Raw genomic sequence first — 23358 nt, forward strand, 5'->3', positions numbered from 1 at the left:
CTTTTTTTCTTCTGGCTGTCGTTAATAATGACCACGTTGGTAATGCAATAATTCATTGGATGAGTCTTGGTTATTCCTGTATTTTTATCATTTTGCTCTTATAGCTCTTGACAATGAAAAGATGCGCTGCGAGAAGCATGATTGAATTTGTATTCTCAGTATTGCTACAATATTCTATGTGATGCTATCTAGTGCAATTTATTAACTTGAAGTTGTACAGGTTGAGATATACAAGGATGGGTATTGCTTATCTGATTCCTTCTCTTTCTGACGTTTTATAGTATTGTATTTATATCTATATTATACTCTCCCTAAGTCGCTCTCTTCTCCGCCTACCGCCCTCCTCATCCAGGCCCAAGGTCGACGCCACGATATGGCAGCGCCATTGACATTAGCTCCGCTCCCGCCTCGCCTCCCGACAATGAGCCTCCTCTTGCGGGTCTTGGGTGACGAAGGCGTGGAGGCGGCCCGGCTGTCTTGGGTAGAGGGATCTGGCTCGCGAAATTGGAGGAAGAGACGTAGAAAACGAGTGGGGAGGAGAGCTAAAGCTTGAGTTGCACGCTGAAGCGTCTGGAGACACTGGATGAAGGGGCGGGTTTGGATGAGGTAGAGGAGGATCATGAACGGGACGCAGACGAGGACCATGGTAAGAGGAAAGCGCCAGTCTGTCACGGGGATGGTGAATTCTGTAATGCCAAAGACGGACTGATGGAGTTTGTCTGTTAGCTTTTTGCTCATTCCATTTGGTTTTAGGGGAGTAATGAACAAACTTACAGTGACGAAAGTCAGGGGTAAGAACAGCATACTGATCATGGTCAAGATGCGAATGTTGTCGCCCTGATCAATAGCCCTTCTGCTTTCCTTGATGGAGCTCCCGCTGAACAGCTGGTCTCTCAGATTCTCAATCTCCTTCCTCGTACGCTCGTTGCGCTTGAGCACCTCGCCTAGGTCGCTGACGACCTTGTCAAGCTCCCTGCGCAGTACTGCCATTTTCGCAGCGTACTCGATGGCGTCGGGGGACTGCGGCGGAGACGGGTGAGGCCAGAGGAGTGGGTGCGAGCCGGCCCAGAAGTCGTCGGTGAAGGTGTCGACGTAGGCGGCGATCATGGCCTTGATGCCCGTGTTGATGACGGCGAGGGTGTTGTACGCCCAGAAGTAGCGGCGGATGTAAGTGAAGTGCTTGTCTTCAAAGAGGAGCTTGTCGCGGAGGCGGTGGTCGAACATGAACTCTGTCTGAGAAAAAGGGTTAGCAAGGGGAATCAGGCTATGACTGACTCCTTTTTGTGGAAAAGACTTACAGGAGGGGTGATGAGCTTGGTGATTCGCTCATGTAAGATCTGGTTCCTTTTGCCGGCGTCACGGTACTCGGCGATGAGCAGCTCCAAGAAGGCATACGGCCCGTTACAGAAGCTCTTGAGCTGAAAGTCATCTCCCCTGACCGTATGCTCATCGTCGGGGAAGCTTTGGATGCTAAGCAGTTGCCAGGGACCAAACGTGTCAAACAGGAAGCCCTCCTTGGCTCGTTCCCTGCGTGGCCGCATCTTGAGCGTCTTGGTGGGCTCGCCGCCGAGAGAGAGCGCGAGGACGGAGCCGCACTCTGCAATGTCGATGTGGTCGCCAAGGCGTTTGTCTGAAGGGCGTTTTTCGTAGAGCTGCCAGGGTGCAGGATCGAGGCCATCTCCGAGGAGTGTGTAGTATTTAAAGACGAAAAAGAAGGACCGCTGACGGAGGTATGAGAAGGAGACCGGCGACGTCTCTTTGATTCCGTTGGAGGGATCTAGAGGCGGTAGAATTGGCGAGGACGGATAAGCTGACGGGGTTCGTTCGTAGGCACGGTGCATGAAGGCATGAGTCCGGCCGCGGTTGGGGGTATCGGATAGGAGATGATGGAGAAGCTCTGTCATGTCGAAGTGAGGTGACATGGTAAGATGTAAGGCGGCGAGCATAAGAGGCGTTGGCTCTTGGACGATACTAAAGGAGAAACACTTTCATGAGCATGTCGAAATCAATTAATTGGAGAAGACGGGGACATCAAGGGGCGAGACGTACGTGATACGACCGACGGCTCTCCCGCTGGGGTTAATATCTCTGATGGCCTCCCACACGATCGGGGCATCAACGATGTTGTCCGTAGGCTCTAGGGACTCATCGCCGACGTGTCTGACAAATCCTTGCACATCGACATCGATATTCATTTTGACTGCCCGAGCGTCCTCCCCAACCTCGTACACCTCAAACGTCGAACTTACAAAGCGCTCCCTCTCAACAGCAGCAAACTCGCGGAACGACTGCGGCGAATCAATGTCCCACGGCCGTAGAGGCTCGTCTTCATCAACCAGCAGACTGGAGAACTCTTCGCAGAATTCAGAGTCACGGAGATGTCTGAGGAGCACGTCGTCCGAGAAGCTCATCGGGGTGAGCACCTGATGGACATGGGACGACGAAATGGTAGCTGCATCGGCGGGCAGATGACGAGATCCCTGAGTGGAAGCCTGATCAAGCAGAGGGATGAAGGGAATCTCGTCATCGGGAATCACATAGCCGCCGCTTCCTTGGAGGTTTGGCGTGAGCGGCAAGAATTTGGGCGAAGGGTAACATGATGGTCGTTCGTGGGTATCGGGAGTGTCGCGACGAAGACGGGGCAGCACATGCAGGATGCTGTTGGCGTCGCTAGTGAAGGTGAAGGCGCGCAAAGGAGGAGTAGTTGCTAGGCTCTGGATTGTGTTGCGGCTGCTGTCGTCTTTCTTTTGGAGGTTGAGGACTTCGTGGAAACTGTGGAGGCTGCGCAAGTACTGCTCATGGTGATGCTCGACTGATTTGACGAGCTCCTCCAGGCTGACGTTGTTGCGCAGTTGCACAGCCATGCTTGGAGAAAGCTGAGCAATAGATCAATATAGATAGAGTACGACTATGATAGTAGACATTAACTAATGCAGAAACTGTAATCGATATACACAAATATTCTACGACATATCGGAAAACGAACATGAAAAAAAAATTCATCATGAAGTATCTTACAACAGGGCGTTTATATACAGCATCACTCTTGTTTGTAACTCGGCTGCCTCCCTCCACCGAGCCCAGCGATGACGCACCCCGAAAGCATCGGAGTCGCCCGACTCATATCACAGGCACACTGCTAAAACACCAGCAATTCCATTGCCAAAGGCATGCGCGGGAATCTTGGCATTGTATAGGCTGCATCCGCACAGACTGTCTGCTAGATGGTGATGTGAGATCTGATGGCGTCAACGTCGCACCACGTGCGGCTCTTCTCTGGGGCTTAAGCCAAGGCCGGGGAAGAAGGCCGACGTTCCCTTTGTCCTTTTCCCTTTTCTTGCGTTAGTTCGGTGTCTTGGTGCGGTTAAGAGTCGTCGTTCGCTGTTTATGCAAAGAGTGAGGCGAGAAAAAGTGAGGCTGAGTTTGACAAGGCGGGTTGGTGCGGCTGAAGGCGGAGCCCCAATCCTCTCGAGGGAAGGAAAGGGCCAACCTTTTGCCCGCCAGCAGTTTGTCCCAGCGCAGGGGTGCTTCTGATCTTGCATGGAATGGATGCAATCCATCCAGCGCGGAGACAAAGGGAGCTCCGCTCCCGCATTGAATGACGCATATTGAAGCTGTCATGATGGGACTCGGAGACGGATATTCACAGCGACAAGGTGGCCCGTTGGGGTATGTCAGTGAGGACAAACCAGATCATGCCCGTTAATCAGAATCTCTATCCATTATCAACACCATGGCGGGTATCATCATGTCCGTCATATACTAGTAATTTTTCCTGCCATAAGAGAGCAAGGGTAAGATATCACCAATTATACCGAGCCGCCTATCCGCCCCTCCCACCAAACCGGTGCCATCCCATCCCATCCCATCGTGTCTTCGTAACTCTATCATCCCGTCTGAACGGTGCCGCAAATGAGGAAAGTTCTCAGAGCCGGTGCACCTGAGGATGCTTAGTTCATGCTGTGTCTTGGCATCGACTAAGACATAACTGTGACCGGTTTGTGAGCAGCCGAGGCGTCGTCGACCTCCATAGCATCGTCATCGCCTTCCGCCTCGCCCTCGCCCTCTTCTTCTTCCTCTAGTTCGTCTTCGCTCTCGCCCTCAATGTCAACGCTGCCATCCTCAGACATTTCTTCTTCCTCGTGGTCATGGTGACCGTTCTGGTGCTCGCTCTCAATGCCTGCCATTTCCGAGTCCTCGCCCTTCTCCTTGGCAGCGGCTTCGGCAGCCTCCTCTGCGGCCTCCTCTTCGGCTTCCTCAGCGCCGTATTCTTCCTCGTCCGCAACAAGGTCGGCCTCAGGCTGCTCGGGGGGAAACTCGGGGGGAGCAGAAGCCTCAGAGTCCCTAACAACGCACGATTAGAATCTGGCTCTGGGCGCGTGACGAAAAAAAAAACAAGTACTTACCATTTGATGGCGAAACGAGTCACACGGGGCTTCTCAGCAAGGACATTACGCTTCACTCGCTCAATGATTGGCTTGGTAGGGGGCTCTGCGTTGAGCTCCTCCGAGTCGTACTCATTGTTGACATAATATCCAACTCGAACAAACTCGCGTCCATCGTAGGCGCAAGTCAAGAGCACGACCGTGACACCCAGAATATCGGCGTCGGGAATGCGAGTAGTGTTGGGAGCCTCAGCCTCGAAGAGGAATTTGTTCACTCCGACGGGGATTGGGCCGACAAGAAGGGAGTCTAGTTCCTGGTCATATTGGTCCCTGCGATGTGTTAGAATCAGGGCAGGAAGCTGATGCCCAACGAGGGGAGGGGGGTCGCCTTACGAGGTGGCAGATCCGACGTAGGTCAGTTTCCACTCAAGATCTGTAGGCAATGAGTTAGGCTATCAGATTTCAACGGGTCTGAAGGGACTTAATCGTCGTGACTCACCCTTCTCAAGCGGCTCGAGGCACTCGAACGTAATCTCGAACTCGTACTTGTCGGTGAACTTGGCGGGGTTGTTGACCACCTTGACCCCAAGAAGTGACACGACAGACATGGTGGCGGATATTCACGAACTGTGACACGAAAAGGACAATAGAGTAGATGTGCGTGCCGTGAGAGAGCTCAATTGAAACCCGCAGCGGAGAGAAAAACTGCGCGAGAGGTTGGGTCGAAGCCGCGATAGGAATTCAGAAATCGTTGGAGGGGCAACAGAGAAAGTCGGTAACGGCAAGGATGATGCTTCAAGCTGGCTGCGAGAGGCGATGCCGAGAGTGGGATGCAAATGCAAAGGAACGTGCAGATCGCTGGCTTTTTGTGCAGAGAAGGGACAAGACACGATTGCACTTTGAGGGAGGAAAGGCTGAACAAGCAGATTGCGAGAGGAAGAAGTTGAAACAAGTTATAGCGGCTGGAGACGCGACCGTAGCGCTTCGCGTTAAGTGGTTTGTGTGGCGCTTGTGATTTGATTTTGGCAACTGGTGCCACTGGCCAACTTCTGGTGTACCGTAACAGGTGGGATGTTGTGGTGCCTGGTAGCGAATAATTCCGGGTACCTTGGAAGCACTGCGCTGAGACCAGGATCATTGCTGATAGGCTAACCAACAGGTACGTACCTCCCTAGTCGCCACCTGGTAGCCACATCGTACTGGTACCCGTACCTGTACCTCCCTCTTGTCTCACAAGACAAGACTCCAGCCTGGTCTGCAGCCTTCCCCGATTGGGAGCTTGGGCGACTTTAATTTTCAGAGCTCCAAGTCTCACCTCGACACAGCATCATCTCGGCCAAACACGCTCCTGGTGCGCGCTCCCGAACCCTGATCCAGGTATCGCTGCTGCGCCCTGCTCAGCTGTAACGACAGCTTTATCGTGCTGTATTGATACCTATTTGACGCCCTCCCGAGCAGGCGCTGTGGCCTCGACCTCGACGCTGACCACGAGCGACGCGATTTGCCGGCCGGCAGTGACGCAAACGGTATCTATCCGTTGGATTGTTCATTGCATTGGCATTGTGGCATTGGTATGAATCTTTCAAAAATCACCATCTCCAGAGGATTTTATTAACCGAGAGTTGGCAGCTTGCAAGGTCGATCGATCCGTAACCGCCGCGGCACTTTGGCAGCGCTGCCCAGTAGCGAGCCCATCAAGTTTCCCTTCCTTTTGCGTGTGCCATTGACAGTTCCCCATCGTCGAAAATAATCCCCCCAATCGGTTCCCGCCGGTCTCTCTGTGGTGTTCCCAATTGAATTATACAGAAAGCCTCTCAAGATGGCTTCCGAAGGCACTTCGTGGGGCAATGAAGGATTTGCGGCCGCGGAAGGCGATCATACTCAGCATAGCGACGAACAAGTTGATAACTTTGCTCAAGACTCTCATGTGTCAGGTGAATCAGCGGATAATGGAACAGAGGATGGAGGGGATTATGATCCCGAATATGTCCCCGTTGAAACAATTCTCCCAGACCCTCCAGTCCCTGAAAACGCCGCTCCCGCTGTCCTTTCGCAACGTCCAACACCCAAGCCAAAAATGTCCGGCGGCTTCTTAGTGGAAGCCTCCGACGACGAAGACGATGACCAAGAAGACAATGCAGGCCCTGGCGAGCCTTCAGCGTCGCAGGGTCAAGTTGGTCAGCCCACTGAGATCAAGATGGCAATTGCTCCAGCCCCTCCTCTTCCCACTAATGCTCCTCCCAACGTGACTGCAACACCTGTGGCTAGCCTTGATCCGGTAGCGTTATTCGAGGCTCGCATCAAAGAGGATCCTCGAGGCGACTTGGATGCTTGGGAGAATCTCATTGCCGACCATAGGCGCAACAGCAGATTGGACGAAGTTCGCAAGGTTTATAATCGGTTCCTGGAAGTTTTCCCCCAGTCGGTAAGTGGCTTCGTATTTTCCCTTCTTTTCTTCTGTTTTATATGCATGCACGGCTGACACAATAATAGGCCGATGTGTGGGTGGAATGGATCAAGATGGAGCTCGGCATGGACAACTTCGTCGATGCGGAACAGCTCTTTGGCCGATGCTTGATGACAGTCCCCAATGTCAACCTCTGGACCGTTTACCTCAACTATATCCGCCGTCGAAATGACCTCAATAATGATTCAACGGGTCAGGCCAGAAGAACCGTGACCCAATCGTATGAATTTGTAATTGATAACATTGGCGTTGATCGCGACTCGGGCAATATCTGGCAGGACTATGTTCAATTCATCAAGAGCGGGCCTGGCCAAATTGGAGGCACTGGCTGGCAGGACCAGCAAAAGATGGATCAGCTACGCAAGGCCTACCATCGTGCGATCAACGTTCCCATGTCAACAGTAAACAATCTTTGGAAAGAGTATGATCAATTTGAGATGGGACTCAATAAAGTGACAGTACGTCTCTAAATGTCCTCTGAATCGTGGTAATCGTCTGCTAATCCACCAGTAGGGCCGCAAGTTTATACAAGAACGATCTCCTGGATACATGTCTGCCAAGAGCGGCAACATTGCCTTGGATAATATTACACGAGACTTGAAGCGCACAAACCTTCCTCGACTACCACCAGCACCGGGATTTGAAGGAGACCAGGAATTCCGTAACCAGGTTGCACTGTGGAAGAAATGGATCGAATGGGAGAAGGAAGATCCGTTGGTGCTTAAGACGGACGAACCGAAAGTATTCGCGCAGCGGGTGCTGTACTGCTACAAACAGGCCCTCATGGCTTTGCGCTTCTGGCCAGAGCTCTGGGTTGATGCAGCCGAATGGTGCCTCCAGAACGACATAGGTGACGTTGATAAAGAGCTGGGAACTGAGTTTTTGGTCCAAGGAATTGCTGCGAACCCTGAAAGCGTTTTACTTGCTTTGAAGCATGCAGACCATATTGAGGCCACTTCTCCGCTAAGGGAGGGAGACAAGTCCGAATTCGCCAAGGCGGTACGGAAGCCTTTTGACGATGTTCTTAATACCTTGTATGCCTTGGGAGATAAGGCGAAAGAGCGCGAGAAGCTGGAAATCTCCACCCTCAAGCAAGCGGCAGCACTTGAGGCTCCTGTGCAGCAGTCAATCGAGGACGACGACTATGAAGAAGGGACGCTGAAGAAGGCGTCTACTGAAGAACGTATCTCTGCCATCCAGAAAGGCTACGCTGCCGAGACCAACCTCCTTTCCCGCACCATTTCATATGTGTGGATTGCTATGGCGAGGGCAATTCGCCGCATCCAAGGCAAAGGCAACCAGACCGATGGGGGGCTGCGCAAAGTTTTTACTGATGCCCGACAGAAGGGACGTCTTACTAGCGACGTATATGTTGCCGTCGCTCTGTTGGAATCTGTAGTGTACAAAGATCCAGTCGGTGCCAAGATTTTTGAGCGTGGAGCCCGCCTTTTCCCGAATGACGAGGGCTTCGTCGTCGAGTACTTGAAGTTTTTGCATTCCAAGGACGATACAACGAGTAAGTCTTATATATCCTGATACTCTTGACAATCACAACTCTAACCGTCGTATAGATGCTCGAGTGGTTTTTGAGACTTGCGTTAACCGCCTTGTCGCCAATCCAGAGACACTTCATAAGGCTAAACCTCTATACGCCTACTTTCACAAGTATGAATCTCAATACGGCGAACTCTCCCAGATCCACAAAATTGAGGCGAGGATGCTGGAGCTGTTTCCCGAAGACCCAAAACTCGCCAATTTTGCGGCTCGCTACTCATCTGACAAATTTGATCCGATCGCCGCCCCCGTCATCATTTCAAAAGCCGCGCAGATGAGGCCCAGGCTTGCTGCTCCTATTATCGAGCAGCCTGCATCAGCACGTAACAGCTTCCCCCCACAGAGAGAACAGAGCCCCCGACCTCAGTACATCAGGGCCACTGCGTCGCCGAAACGCCCTCTGGGACCGGACGAAGAAGAGCTAAACCCCCCAAAGAGGCTCGCTCGAGGCAGCTCTCCGCTCAAGGGCGCGGCTGGCCGCCGACTGGACCAGCAGCGCCGCAATCAGTCATCAGCTCTTCATCGAGATATCACGTTCCTCCTGGGCATTCTTCCCCCAGCCCATACCTATGATTCGCAGCGGCTCAGCGCACAGGGCATGGTCTCACTGCTCCGAGATACGCCTCTTCCGGACTATGGGACTTGGAAAGCTCAAACTGGGGGACAGTATCGTTTTACTGCCCCAGTTCATGGACGGCAAGCTTCAGGAGATTTCCCAAGGCCCATCAGCCCATATGGACGAATTGCCCCTGCTTCTAACGTCTACCGGCAGTCGCCTCTAAGGACAGAAACTGGAAATGCGTACCCAACGCTTCCGTACGGAGCCACTGACACAAGTGGAACCCCGAGCCAGTGGCCTACAGCTCCTGCAGGATATAACGCACCGCCACCAGGGCAGTATGGTGGATATCGATTTTAGTTGAGCAAGGTGGGGGAATTATAATGAAAGACTTCAACATATTTCGCAAACTGGACAATTGCTACTATATACAGAGGGCGGGGAACATGAAGTTATGGTTTAGTATTGAGGGAAATTGATGGCGGCAGATGCTTGTTCTTCTTGATGCATTCCGATGGCGTTTGGTAGGAAATAGGAAGTTGGACAGGTTGCCTATTTGCTCTAGATATCATATGCAAGCACATACGTTTGCATCTTTCCGTAAGATTGCAAGATATCAGGTAGTTGGTTAAGGGTCAGCTGGCAGTTAGCATATATATAACAAGCATATTTGTCTATCTCATGACATCAAGGGTAATATTACTGCAACTATGGATTCGGCAATTGCTTGATGCTTATTCATTCTATGTAGCAAAGGCTAGACAGACTCGTGTAGACTAAGTTTTCTTTCATTTTGACCTTTATCTCGAGTTTCGAGGGCGCAATATTCACCGCTTGCTTCATATCATGCTACATTGAAATAGCCACATATAACTCAAATTTTCAAGAATTATCTAGTGTGTCTTTTGTGTATATCACCTCTGAGTGCATTTGGTTATTTGTAACAAGGTTTTGCTCTTGGATTACCAGGCACCTACCTGTAGATAGAGGTATGTGAAACCATTCACTAAAAGAGTCCATCGGAAGCATGAAGCCGTTTTGCAGAAACAGCAAAGCCTCAAGGCGCACCTAACCGTGGTCATCTGCACAAAAGAGCGGTGTCGTATCTTGACGGCAATACACGTTACAGTTATTCTATTACTATTCAGGCCTATGATAGTCCTATTGTGTGTAGGACGAGTGGAGTTTTACCAATTTACATCGCTCTCGGCCCTCCTCACTCTATTCATCATCACCTCAGTGAATGCAGCTATTATCCTATAATCTTATCTCTAATACTTCTATCCGAGCGTATTTTCACTGATTGATATCTTCTTCTTGCATTGCCGTGACATTGTTGCTGCCTTGATTTGCAGGTGCCCGGCACTTGGCCTCACGTGCCTGCCATCACAGATCACTCGTCCTCTGCCAGCTGCCCCTGCAGCTATAAGAAGACCTCTCTTCTTCTCTTCTCTTCTCTTCCTTTTCTTTCTTTCCTCTTCATCACACTATCAACACCTCTTCTTCGCACGCACTTCTCCAGGAGAGCTCTTCTCGACTCGTTGTAGCCTTTGGCCTTGTTCCTGCAAAGCCTTGGGTGCATTTCTCAAGCATCACAATCAGTGAGTGGCCCTCTTCATTTCTGCTCTTTTCCCCAACCTCTTCAATCTTGCTTCTCTTGCTATTCGATTGTGCATTGTGCGATTTTCCTCGTGCTCTGCGCTATTAACCATTTCCTGACTCTCCAGGGGTTCTGGACTTCCTGTCGGCTTCCTGCATTTTGCTCTTCTCCTGACCATTATCACTTCTCTCGCACTGGCTTTTAAGCTTTAGCGACTTGATTAATCTCTCACTACACTCCTGCGTTCTTGCACTCCTCACGTTTACTCTTGCACATTTAATCATCTTCCTTACCTGAGTCTCACCATCTGACTTATCACATCTCCTACTATCCAACAGCTCTTTGCGTCTTCTCCAATTCATATCAAACAGTTTTATTATCCTTGTCCTCTCTAACCAGTCCCTTCTCTCTCTTCGCTGCCCTATCATATCTGTAAATACCTTCTTTCTCACCATAGCGCGTCATTAAATGCTTTCGCTAACCCAGCCACAGGCCTATCGCTCAAGCATCACTCTATCGTCAAGTTTCGTTTACGATACCAATTCATACTTTGGCACAACTGCCTCCAGCATATCTAGCAACGGTTGTCAAACCAATCTGGTACGTCTGCTCAACGCGAACTCTTCAGGTTCAGTCACCATCTATGTTCATCTTTCGTCTCCTCCCATACTTTTACTTTCATACATGCTTTCAGAATTCATCAGTCTCTATTATCTCTTGACTGACGTATTTATTTTTCTTTTACAGCGCTCAAAATGTCTGAGAGAGGCCGTTCTCCCGCCGCCTCGGGGCCAGGTACCCCCCAGCAACGCCAGGGATCTGCGTCGGGTGCTTCAAGAAGCCGTGGTGCCTCACCAGCACAAGGCACAGCCTCTGGCAGTTCGCAGCCTGGCTGGGCACCGAGCATGGGATTCGACCCTGCAAAGCCGGAAAGCAAGGATCGAAAGGGAAACACTCGCATGGAACTGCCCCCAGATGCCTTTTTTATCAACGAGGCCCAAAAAGATGTCTTTGCCGTTCGAAACAACAAATTCAACACGGAGGGTCGACAAGAGACTGTTGAAGTCAATCAATTCCGAATGACCAAGTTTGACTTCAACAAGAAAATCTACCAATATGATGTGAGTTGTCCTCGAGATCAATAATCGGAAAGCTCATTACTAATTTTCATTCCGATAGGTTGTCCTTTCGCCTGAACCGGACAAACGTGGACCAGTTTTGAAGAAGATTTGGGCTCACGCGAATCTCAAGAATGCGCTCGCACCCTATAACTACCAAATGTGGATTATAGATGGCTCCAGACTGGCATGGTCTCCTTCTTTGGTAGACCGTGGCGAGATTCGCGTCACAGTGGACCTGGATGAGGGCAAGCCTCCTGCACGATCCGGACGCTCCAACAAATTCTATCTCATCTTGCGCAAGACAACTGAGATTCAAATGGCTGCTCTCCGGGGTTATTTGGAGAGAAGAATTCAATTCAATAACAGTGTCCAAGAAGCTCTCAACTTCATGGACCATCTCATTCGCCAGTGGCCCTCAGAGCATCTGCTGGCCATCAAGCGCAATTTCTACAAGCGAAATGAAGCTGGCCAGCCTCTCATGGCAGGCGGAGTCATTGAAGTCCACAAAGGGACTTATGCTTCTCTAAGGCTCTCCAACAATCTTGCGAACGGAGGCATTGGTCTTGCTCTCAACGCAGATGTTACCAACACCTGCTTTTGGACTGGCCGACAAACCCTGGACCAGGTCATGGCCAACTTTCTCGGTACCCTTGACAGGCGGTACAAGGGAATCAATATTGCAACTACGACAATCTTCAGGCCTACGCAAAACGACAGAGGAGAGTGGCAGTCTTCTGATGCTTTCAAACAGCTTCGAAAGATGCGGAAACTCAAGTTTACCATCCGACACAGTAATCGTGATCCCAAGCTTGCAGAAAAGGTCTACACGGTGATGGACTTCGCATTTGATCAGAAGTATGGAGCAGAAGGTGCCAATGCCCGGACCGTCAAATTTGATTACAACGGCCGAGATATCTCGGTGGCAGATTACTATCGAGAGAAGTACAAGGCGCATTTGCGACATGCCCACCTGCCTCTTATCTCCACGGGAAAGAATGGATATATCCCCATGGAATTCGCTTTTGTCGAGCCAATGCAGCGGTATGCGTTTAAGCTCAATCCTGAACAAACTGCGGCGATGATTAAAATTGCGGTCACGCGCCCAAATGTTCGCAAGAATGACATTATGAAGAACGTGCGAGATCTTCAGTTGCCTCAAGATCCATATCTCAGACACTATGGAGTCCAACTGGAATTGTCATTCGCCAAGACAGAGGCCAGGGTTTTGGCCCCTCCTATTGTGAACTTTGGCCAAGGCACAGCTGATCCTAAATATTCTGGTCGTTGGGATCTACGCGGCAAGAAGTTCTTCAAACAGAACCCCGCGCCCCTGATGAACTGGGGCTTCTTGGTCATGGACGACTGCGTTCAGCAGCCCCAAGTCCAACAGTTTGCCCGTACATTCAAGTCAACCTTCATGGGCCATGGGGGCGCCTGCAGGACTGACCCTGTGATAGTGGAAGTGCCAGGACCTATCAAGAACAACATTGCTGCCGCGCTCGCCCACGCGCACAATCAAATCACTCGTGAGCGAGGATACACCCAGCTGATTTTTGTCGTCGTTCAACACAAGAACAGCCCACACTATGAGCGCCTCAAGAAGTCTGCTGATTGCCGTTTCGGCATCCTGACTCAAGTTGTAAATGGTGCTTCTGTTATGCAGAACAACGGACAATACCACTCAAACGTGTGCTTGAAGGTGAACGCCAAGCTTGGAGGTTCTACCTCTCGCACTAATCCCCCATGGAGAATGACTCAAGGGACTTACTTCCCGAAAGATAGGCCTACCATGATGGTTGGTGTTGACATTTCTCACCCTGCGCCTGGCGGCCCATCTCCTTCTGTCGCGGCCATGACAATGTCTGTCGACAGAGACGCAACGAAATATGCTGCCATGGTGGAGACCAACGGCTACCGAGTTGAGATGCTGACGTCTTCCAACGTCAACGTTATGTTTGGCCATCTGTGCAAAGTTTGGTCGGCCGGCCATGATAATCAGTTCCCGAAGCATATTATGTATTTCCGGGACGGTGTCGCCGAGGGACAGTTCGCTCATGTCATCGAGCAAGAGATCAAGGAAATCAAGAACTATTTCAAGCAGGTGGCTCCCAACCAGCCGCTGCCGAAATTCACTGTGATTGTGGCTACCAAGCGCCATCACATCCGATTCTTCCCTGAGAAAGGAGATAAAAATGGAAACGCTCTGCCGGGAACTTTGGTGGAAAAGGAAGTTACTCATCCTTTTATGCTTGACTTTTATCTCTGCTCGCATGTTGCCATCCAGGGCACCGCTCGTCCAGTGCACTATCATGTGCTCATTGATGAGATGAACATTCCTATCAATGAATTGCAGAAGATGATCTATCATCAGTGTTATTCTTATGCCAGATCGACAACACCAGTGTCGCTCCATCCAGCTGTTTACTACGCGCATCTCGCCGGAGCCCGCGCCCGCGCCCATGAGAACGTTGCAACCAGCGAGGGCTTCCGTGCTGGCGCCAAAGGCCATGAGATGATCCGCGACAAAGTTGCCAAGGGCGAGTCACTGAGTGTCCCCCAACGGGGCAGTGATGCTCCGTCTCTTCTCCAGCTTGGCGGAAAACCGGAGACTAATGCTCCTATTGACGGAGAGGTGAGACAGAGAAATTTCTTCCGAAGCACCATGTGGTACATCTAAACAACCACGGTGCCGAGAAGAATGGAGGTGGGATTGCGTCGGGAATTTGCTTTTTAAAAATGGTTGAGGAATCGCTAGGAAGTGGTTACAGTAACGAGAGGAAAGGAAAGATACCTTTTTGGACGACTATCACACAAACATGAGATACATTCAAGTATCAAACATGAATAAAAGGGGCGACCGGATTGGCGGGAGATGGCGGCGGAGGTTATTTGCTATCATAATAAGCTCACATAGTCTAGACAATGGACACAAGTTGACTTAGAAGCTGTGAAGTTGCATGTGCCTGCTTGAGATTTCCCTTTTGAAAGAATCCTGTGACGTTCTGTGGCTCTATTTGCCGAAATTTGTATTGTGTGCTTTGAGATTTTGATCTACGGCTGACCATGACTTAGCTATGGATATTCGACACAGGTGAAAATGATTTCTATAATGAATAGTAAGAATATAGGAGAGAAGCTGATAGCAGCGTGATACGGCTTTGAGGCGAGGGATGGGTGACTGGGAAGAAAGAACGGTGTAATAGGCGCAGTCATTTACATGGAAATGTTGTTAAATGATTGGATAGGATGTTGTAGCCAAGGAGGGCTGTGTTTTTTTTTTTTTTCATGGGCCATGCTTGGCATCAGAGGGTTGGGCAGTACTAAGGAGACTTTTACGGGAGAGACTGAAAAAGAAAGAGAAAAGAAAGTCGATATCGCCGCTATTCCTGAACTTGTCATACAGATCTCGGGCGAACGTAAGCATGAATGAAAGCGAGGAATAATGTAGATTGTACGCTATGGATTACACGCAACTTGATCACGGGCCGCTAAATTTTGATTGATACTCCGGCATGCTCCGGCACGTTGACGCCCGCCGATTGACCAGAGCTTAGCCCCTACCCCGCTATGGATCGGCGGGTCTTAGTGAGTCGAGCTCTTTGTGGCAGCAGCGTGTTGAAAGCCGAGAAATGCTACCATATTCTCTCCCTTTCAACCTCTCGCAAACAACCGGCTGCGGCGCGCCATGGCTGGCTTTCTGCGAGGCAAGCAGGCAGGCATCCAGAATGACCTGTCTGCCAGCATCCGACCAGAACTCTTTACTCCCGACGATCACGCGCGATATGGCCTCAACTCACAGATAAGGTGAGTGAAGCAGCAATTTAGCTATGACGCAACCACCCGCCACCAAAGGGGCGAAGAACGAACGATGGAGACAATCACAATAACAAGGGGAGCGGCAGTCGCAAAAACAATGGGAAAGAATGGGAAGGAAATCTTGGAAAGAAATTATGCGCGATAGCTTCTGACTTGCGACAAATCCTCTAGTTGCTTTGCGTACGATCCCGTGCAGTCCCTACTCGCCATCGGAACCGCCGAGAGCAAGTTCGGCCCTGGAAAGATCTATGTCTTTGGCCAGCAGCGCGTGCAGAAGACGTTCGACCCACCGCGACGAACATCGTTCCAGACGATCCAATTCAGCGCAAACCGTCTCATCAGCCTCGATAGGAATAATGAACTTGGCCTTTGGGATCTCGATACCGGAGAGCGCCTGGCCGCTCAGGTTATTGGTGGCCCGGTGACCTCAATGGTGACGGATCCTATGCTTGACTGGGCGTTTATTGGAATGCAGAATGGAGATATCATGGCATACGACCTAGACCGACGTGGTCTCGCGCGATCTTTCCGACTGCCCAACTTCTGGAAAGAAAAGGATCCGATACAGCACACAGTCACTCTGGTCACCATGTCGATGCATCCCCGAGATGCCGGCAAGCTTCTTATTGGATACAGCCACGGCGCTGTCATCTATACATTCAAACAGAACCAGCCACAACAATTTCTCGAATATGTGCTTCCAGTCGGGGCGCCGGGAGGAAGTAGCATCGGCATGGATCAAGTGCGCCGGCCTCGTCTGACCCATGCTCTGTGGCACCCCTCGGGCACGTTTGTTCTCACTGCCCATGAGGATGGAAGCCTCGTTTTCTGGGATCCTAAAGAAGCAAAAGTTGTTATGGCGAGAACACTGACTGAGTTTGGTATTCAACAAGCCACCCCGAGTGCACCGACTCCAGCGTACTCCGAGCCATATATCAAGATCGCTTGGTGCTGCAAACGAAACTGCGACGACACTGGCTTGTTGATTGCAGGTGGCCAGGCTCCCGATGCGTCTCCAAAGAGTTTGACTTTCATTGAGCTCGGCATGACGCCTATGTATGCCACATCAACCTGGCAAGGTTTAGAGAACCATTTCCGAGGCAAACGACATATACCACTGGCCCTGCCACCTGGAGCTCAAGCGGTTGACTTTCTGCTTATTCCAAGAGACTCGCCCTACTTTGGTGGCTCACAAGATCCCCTTGCTGTCATTGTGCTATTATCTTCGGGTGAGCTGATTACACTCAGCTTTCCTTCTGGATATCCGATCAGCCCCACCAATCAACTCCATCCATCAACTTTCTTCGTACATCCTTTTGTCACAAAATTCAACGTCTCCAGCGTTGACCGGCCTAGGTGGCTGTCTATGGTGGAGAAACGAGATCAAGGAGAACCTCTCTTAAAAGGTGGAGCGGCTGGAGTGAGACCAAGAAAGAGATTTGAAGACCGCACAATTATCCAGACGGCGCATGCCGATAGCATCATTAGACTATATGACTCTGGGCACGCTGATCAAATCGAAAACGAAATCCAGTTACAGGTCGACATAGCTCGGGCTTTGGACCGTTTCGACGACGTCGAGGTGACCGCGATGAGTTTGGCTAGCACCACCGGCGAGTTTGTCGTGGGCACGAAAACCGGAGAGGCTGTCGTATTTCGCTGGGGCTCAAACCCATATTACGGAAAGAATCAGCCAAAGCCGCTGGATCCGAATCCAATGGGACTCTCCGACATCAGCTCTAGGGCAGAGCCGAACCTAAAGGAAGGGCTACAGCCGTTTGTCTTATATGAGATGATGCAAGGGCCGATCACTGCTGTTCAGATATCAAACGTGGGCTTCGCGGCGATTGGGTCGGAGCTCGGTTTCCTGACCATAATCGACCTTCGTGGTCCTAAAATCATCTTTCAAGCTCCAATGACGGACTTTGCGAAGCCGGAAAATAGAAAGTCGTTTCTCAAGGGTCATTCCAAATCCAGCTCACAACCTCCGAAAGAGTTCGCTGTGGTAATTGAGTTTGGTGTTATGACGTTGGACGACGATAAATACTCTTCGATATGCTGCTTTGTTGGGACCAACCTGGGGAAAGTCATCACCATGAAGCTGTTACCTGCCGCGGGCGGGGCCTACACAGCCGAAGTAGCCGGAATGGTTGCATTCGACGGAAAAGTTGTCGCCCTGAATCCGATTCAGGCTGACACCGGAAAACCGGCGCTAGCCACGGGCCCAATCGTGGCTGGGCTGCGAGAGGGGCGTCAGGTCAATGGTGTTCTCGTTGCAGGTAAGTGTTTGCGTCTCTAAATTAGTTTGTCTTTGCATGCGGAGACATATTTGTATACCGCCTGTAAACTAATCATGAACAGTGACCGAGAAGGAAATAAGGATCCTCAGGCCTGCTCATTCGAAGGGCGCCTCTAAAGAATTTGGCGATTTCCTATGTGACTCGGCCTGTGTAGCAGAACTGGAGCTGCAGGGCTATGCCATTGTTGCTACCTTCCGGGATGGAAGTGCCAGGGCGTATAGTATCCCAGGTATGCGGGATCTTGGCAGTGCCAAGCTCCCAATGATTGATCGTACACGCAGCACAGGAACCATTGTCACACAGACTGGTGATATCTTCGCATGGGCAGGCCCTGCAGAGATGGCAGTCATCCACGTGTGGGGTACAGGAAAACCACTGCAACAATCCCCAGATCGATTGATCAACCCCGAGATTAGCATTCCTCCCCGCCCAACGATTTCCAACCTTCAGTGGATTAGTGGAACACAACACGTATCGCCGTTGGATCTCGATCTTCTGATAGGAGGGCCTAATAGACCACCTAGCAAGAGAATGATGGAGGCGGCTGCCGCGGAGCAGCGAGCTGCTAGAAACAACAATCCTTCCACTTCATCCTCATCCCAGGAAGGTTGGGGCGATTATTTGACGCGGCAGCTGAACGAAAGAACCGAGAAACTGAATCTCATGGGGGATACAATGAATTCATTGCAAGAACAATCCGAAGGGTGGGCGGACGATGTAAACAAGTTTATAGGGAGGCAGAAGCGGAACATGATTGTCGGGGGTTTGACGTCGAAATTCTTCTAGGCGCCTTGATTCGGTCCTGGAGAGGCACGAACTTGTCATTGTATTACACCATATCTTTCTGCGTTTGTCCACATTATCTTATGAGACCAAGAGCAAATAAAAGGATCATTCATTAGAAAACGGGACGCGCTTTGATATATATGTACGACCATTCCTTTCTGCTACTCGGAGTCTACCGGTGGTAGTGTGTCGATTTCTACTTACTACCTCGGCACCTCTTACTATCGCAACCTTGTTCTAGTGCCTTTGAATACATGCATCTACACACAAAGTGTATATATTTACTATCTATGCAAACGGTTAGACCATGTAGTTTGGTCTTATCCGAATGTCAGATGGAGATGGTCGAGAACAACAGTGCAAAGATGGTGTTTGGTCGCGGAGACGACCAGAGTTTCTTAGCGCAGTGCATAATATGGCTTTCTACTATCCCACAATCTTTGCTCTTTCACTCTCCAAGCCCCTCAGCGCTGGTACCTTTCATTCGGGCTAACATCACGTCGGGGTGTTTAGGCCTTTGATGACTTTGGCGTGGATTTGTAAGTGGGCGGCGGCATTTCAATTGCCGTCTGCATTAAAAAGTGCACTTTCTATTCGCTAACAAAAACCACTCCCCGATCTAGTAACCAAGTAAGCAACGGAACCCCATGCAAGCCTCATTCGGCTCGGGCAGACTTGAATGCCCGTCTGGGTTATTGACAAACACTATTAATAGAAATATGCACGATCCAGCTGAAGCGCCCGTCCCCCTTCGCATGCAGTTAGTTGAGCCGTCCACCGTGGTGGAACAGCGTCAATTCAGGGCATCAAGACGGGGATATCGTCCCAGATCGGGGTGTGTTACGAATCCTCCCCCCCCCCCCCCAGCCTTCGGTAAGATAGTTCAAAAGTCGGTAAGGTACTAGTTCGAAGCTATATAAAACGACATCTTCTTTTTGTTTCTCGAATTGTTTCGTTGTTTCACTCGTAACCAAACATTCCTTCAAGACCAACCTTGAAGTGTCTCTCTACCCATATCCACAACCATGATGTACTCACCTGTACTCCTTTTGAGCAGCCTTGTCGGCGCTGTCTCTGCTGCTTCCTCCCTTCAGGTAGTCACAGTAGGAAAGAGCGGAGCACTGAGTTACTCGCCCGACCAACTCACGGCCAACGTCGGCGACAAGATTGAGTTCCAGTTCTTTGGTCCTACACACTCGGTCGTCCAAGCATCCTTTGACGAGCCCTGCACCGCATTCAACGGCGGAACCGGCTTCTTCGCTGGCATGTCAACCAATGGCAATGGCCCCAATGTAAGCTTCCCCCTTTTGTCAATGCTGGCAAGCTGGTAGCTGACGGACATTCTAAGCCCAACTCCTTCACCATCACCATCAACGACACGAAGCCCGTCTGGTTCTACTGCGGATTCCCGGGCCATTGCCAGGCTGGCATGGTTGGAGTCATCAACGTTTCGTGAGTACATTCCTATGCTTCATACCATCAGTCTATTGTATAGGAGTGGTGTTGTTGACTAGTATATATCTTATAGTTCCAACAAGTCGGAGACTCTCGACATCTTCAGGTCCAACGCCGCCAACGCCGCGAAGAGCACAACTCCCAAGCAGCAGCAAGGAGGCGTCATTGGTGCTTTCGTGAACCCCTCCAGCGCCACCAGCGGCTCGACTGCCACGACTGCGGGCTCGACGGGTGGTGGCTCGGCTGCCACTCAGACAAGCTCCGGCGCGGCGCCTTCGCACACGGGCAACGATGCCGGTCAATTGAGGGGCGAGTTTGCTCTGCTCGGAGGTTTGGCTGTTGCTGCTGCTGCGATGCTTGTGTAATGGGATGCAGTTTGACTCTTTTGGAAGGAAGAGGGTAATGGGAGTTGTGTAAGTCGATCGCTGAAGAGTGAATTACCTAGTCAATTATATAGATGTATTACCTTGTTTACCTTGGTATAAATAGATAGTACTACCAAATAATATGTGTATTATTATGCCAGTCTTTTTGTTCTCCCGAGATCCAGGTTAAGACAAGGAACCAGTCCTCATGTTGGGGTAGAAAAGCTAAGGAAAAAGCAAAGAAAACGACGGCCACAAAAGGCAAAGAGAGCTGGGACCAATGCACCACAGCGGGGTATAGGAAATTGGTGGGAATGATAGACGGGAAAGGATTCCATAGCAGGTGTCTAGATAGGCACTCGGGACAAGTACTTACGCATAGGTAAGGCATAACCAGAATAGACATGGGAAATACATGATGTTGAGAGCTTGACAACGTATCTGAGGTTGCAATGCCTGTGTAGATTGGGTGGATGTTGCCATGATCCCGGTAAACGGCAGATAACCGCATGTCTAGTTCCAAAGGCTTTTTTTTGCTTCTTGTCCTAACACGAACAAGGCTGGCAGAAAAAGAAATCTAGTGGCATTTTTACGCCGAGTTTCATATCTGCGCATGACAGCGGAGCCTCTCCGATCATTAATGATAGAATTGTCGGAAATTGTAATGTCACCAATGTTGCCAATTCTTGCCAATATTCGAAGGTTCACCCAAATAGGGGAGACGCATGCCAGGCTGAGCTTAAGCGTCGGAAATTGTGATGTAGCCAATGTTGCCAATGTTGCCAATTCTTGCCAATATTCGGGGCTCGCCGGGACGCACGCTAGCCTACGCTTCCTAAATGCATAAACGTTCCAGGTTCTTTAGTTGGTAGAGAGACTTGCAAAACAGTAATAATTCGGTAGATCGAAACAATTGATACAATAGTTCTGCTTCAAAAAAGACACTTGCCAGCTGAGCCGCTCCCGACGCCATTAAGCTTGAAAATATTAGGCAAAGATACGGAGTAGTATTTGCTCGAGCCCCTGCACAAGCGGATAGGCCTGGCCGTAATCGTGCGATCCGATAGGTGGCAATGGATACCGTAGTGACAGGGCATACAGGTCCATTTTCCAACAAGACGGGTTTCCGTCTCTAGGTAGGGATCAAGCAGCTGTAAAAATCCAGCATGTACTGACCTTTGATGCGTGGTGAAATTAATATAAAAGGGGGAAAAGGGGACTTTATCTGAGGCATTCACAAACTACCCACAATCCAAGTCCTCACACTCCTCACAATAGCCATTAACTTCCTTCTCTCCTAATTCATAGTCTTCAAGCTTGAAATTTTCCTCCGAACTACGACATGGAATCACACATTACTATCAGCTTGAATGAGGGAGACATGGCTCGCCTTTATGATGATGGTTCTATAACATTGACCTTGCCTCAGGATGCACCCGTTGTTAGCCCTACACTAGGGGCAGTTGCTGTTTGTTCGATACAGAGAACAGAAACTTCGGACAAAATCGTATGTGTATTGATACGTCACAGGTTTGTATGCCCTCTTTCACAAGGTCTATCCAAGATCAGTTTCACTGACAAATCCCTAGGTCTGGACCATATCCCCCAACCAGCGACGTCTCCGAAAATACATCCGTGGTGCAAACCACTCTTATGGATTGGGCTCCTGGGATTAGCCAACCCGTCGATAACTCTTTCCAGTAATATCTAGAGAGAGTTATTGCTCGCATTCACTCGAAGTCAATAAAGAGTATGCGCCCGCACACGACACACAAAAGATACTACCACTAGATCGACAGTGTTCCCTCCATACACACTGCTTCTTAATGGGTAGACAGAGTAATCTGCTTCACTAGAATTGGATGGAAAAGCGAGGACGGCATAATTGGAAAGACTTTGAGCACATAGACGGGAGAATATTTTACGTCCACTCCCATGCATCGCATTGAAGAGCACGTTTTCATATAACCTATCATTTTACCGATAGAATGTTTTTACGCAACAACAATACTATATCTAAGTACCCTTAATATCAATACCTACAACCATGTTTCATAATAGGTAAATTCCATTCTGCATGTGTATCATGTTTGCTAAGTTACATGTCTGTTGTTTGTTTCAAATATTGCTGGCTGATTCAAGTTTCCTCCCATTCGGGTCTTTATTTTCGACGAAAACGATCTCCCGACCCCGTGGGCGAGTATTCGTTGCGACCCAAGAGCTCTACAAAGATAATAGAAATATTAAATCTCGTGAACATCGGCGAGAGAAGAATTTGGAATACCAGTGCCAAAAACCGACGCTCACGCAGGGTTGGTGCGAAGCTCAACATCCACGCACGATGTTTGGGCAATATATACCCGTGACACGCGAAGTTAAAATAGGATGGGCCACTACTGCATCCTTGTAGAGCATTGCTCGATCGTCGATAAGACTAGACCGGAGTAGGGAGTCTTGAGACTGTATCATTCGTGTTGCTCGTCGGCCGCGATCTGTTAAGGTTGTCCGTGTCAGTTTAACCGTACCTGTTCGTATGCGTTAGTCTGGAAAGGTTCAAGGTTTGTTCGCACATCCCCAGAAACTGGCGAAATCCATTTGACGAACGCCGTCAAAATCTGGATCCATGAGGTGATTGAATCAGTCTTCTGAAAGGCTGATAGTTCGGAGCGCGTCAATTTAGGTATCATCCTTTTTCTAACAACGTCTCGAATTCGAGCCTTCTCCCTCGTGTAGAGTATTGTATCGTCAACGGCATATTCGCGTCCAATTTATCTGAAGCGGCGTCCTCTAAAGAACAAACAAACAGAAAGAATTCAAACAAGTTCGTATTATAGGGTGCCTCGACGATCTCGTCTGTGTCGAACAGCGAGTACGGTAATTTAGAAAGATGTCGGAATCTTTGGTCGCGTGTGGTGGGTGGTAAACGAGCTTTAACGCCACAAATCTCTTG

The 23358-nt window shown here is 50.0% G+C and overlaps 7 protein-coding genes across 7 annotated transcripts; 5 read left to right on the plus strand and 2 right to left on the minus strand.

Moving 5' to 3' along the window:
* Positions 1-184: 184 nt before the first annotated feature.
* V8C40DRAFT_281031 (cora-like Mg2+ transporter protein-domain-containing protein) lies at positions 185-3056 on the minus strand. Its single transcript, XM_083221513.1, has 4 exons — positions 2050-3056; positions 1299-1971; positions 775-1233; positions 185-705 (listed from the first exon to the last, which is right to left on the minus strand). Exons 1-4 carry the CDS (start codon positions 2862-2864, stop codon positions 301-303), a joined length of 2352 nt encoding a protein of 783 aa, XP_083070892.1. The 5' UTR covers positions 2865-3056; the 3' UTR covers positions 185-300.
* A 622-nt stretch (positions 3057-3678) lies between these two features.
* V8C40DRAFT_251091 (nucleosome assembly factor ASF1) lies at positions 3679-5385 on the minus strand. Its single transcript, XM_083217120.1, has 4 exons — positions 4885-5385; positions 4779-4818; positions 4407-4715; positions 3679-4344 (listed from the first exon to the last, which is right to left on the minus strand). Exons 1-4 carry the CDS (start codon positions 4991-4993, stop codon positions 3978-3980), a joined length of 825 nt encoding a protein of 274 aa, XP_083070893.1. The 5' UTR covers positions 4994-5385; the 3' UTR covers positions 3679-3977.
* Positions 5386-5684: 299 nt separating this feature from the next.
* On the plus strand, positions 5685-9783 carry V8C40DRAFT_251092 (cleavage polyadenylation factor subunit RNA14). The gene is made up of 5 exons (XM_083217121.1): positions 5685-5956; positions 6015-6810; positions 6879-7310; positions 7366-8368; positions 8424-9783. The coding sequence occupies exons 2-5, from the start codon at positions 6205-6207 to the stop codon at positions 9323-9325; spliced, it is 2943 nt and encodes a 980-aa protein (XP_083070894.1). The 5' UTR covers positions 5685-5956; positions 6015-6204; the 3' UTR covers positions 9326-9783.
* Positions 9784-11309: 1526 nt separating this feature from the next.
* Positions 11310-14530, plus strand: V8C40DRAFT_281035 (Piwi domain-containing protein). The gene is made up of 2 exons (XM_083221514.1): positions 11310-11686; positions 11745-14530. The coding sequence occupies exons 1-2, from the start codon at positions 11321-11323 to the stop codon at positions 14361-14363; spliced, it is 2985 nt and encodes a 994-aa protein (XP_083070895.1). The 5' UTR covers positions 11310-11320; the 3' UTR covers positions 14364-14530.
* A 763-nt stretch (positions 14531-15293) lies between these two features.
* V8C40DRAFT_251098 (lethal giant larvae like, C-terminal-domain-containing protein) lies at positions 15294-18948 on the plus strand. The gene is made up of 3 exons (XM_083217122.1): positions 15294-15490; positions 15674-17781; positions 17864-18948. Exons 1-3 carry the CDS (start codon positions 15372-15374, stop codon positions 18586-18588), a joined length of 2952 nt encoding a protein of 983 aa, XP_083070896.1. The 5' UTR covers positions 15294-15371; the 3' UTR covers positions 18589-18948.
* Positions 18949-19533: 585 nt separating this feature from the next.
* Positions 19534-20569, plus strand: V8C40DRAFT_251101 (cupredoxin domain-containing protein). Its single transcript, XM_083217123.1, has 3 exons — positions 19534-19880; positions 19937-20040; positions 20117-20569. The coding sequence occupies exons 1-3, from the start codon at positions 19614-19616 to the stop codon at positions 20406-20408; spliced, it is 663 nt and encodes a 220-aa protein (XP_083070897.1). The 5' UTR covers positions 19534-19613; the 3' UTR covers positions 20409-20569.
* A 1084-nt stretch (positions 20570-21653) lies between these two features.
* V8C40DRAFT_251102 (uncharacterized protein) lies at positions 21654-22451 on the plus strand. Its single transcript, XM_083217124.1, has 2 exons — positions 21654-21938; positions 21998-22451. The coding sequence occupies exons 1-2, from the start codon at positions 21751-21753 to the stop codon at positions 22110-22112; spliced, it is 303 nt and encodes a 100-aa protein (XP_083070898.1). The 5' UTR covers positions 21654-21750; the 3' UTR covers positions 22113-22451.
* The last annotated feature ends 907 nt before the right edge of the window (positions 22452-23358 follow it).

The sequence above is a fragment of the Trichoderma camerunense genome (genome assembly GCF_050948025.1).
Source record: "Trichoderma camerunense strain CBS 138272 chromosome Unknown V8C40scaffold_14, whole genome shotgun sequence".
NCBI classification, from domain to species: Eukaryota; Fungi; Ascomycota; class Sordariomycetes; order Hypocreales; family Hypocreaceae; genus Trichoderma; species Trichoderma camerunense.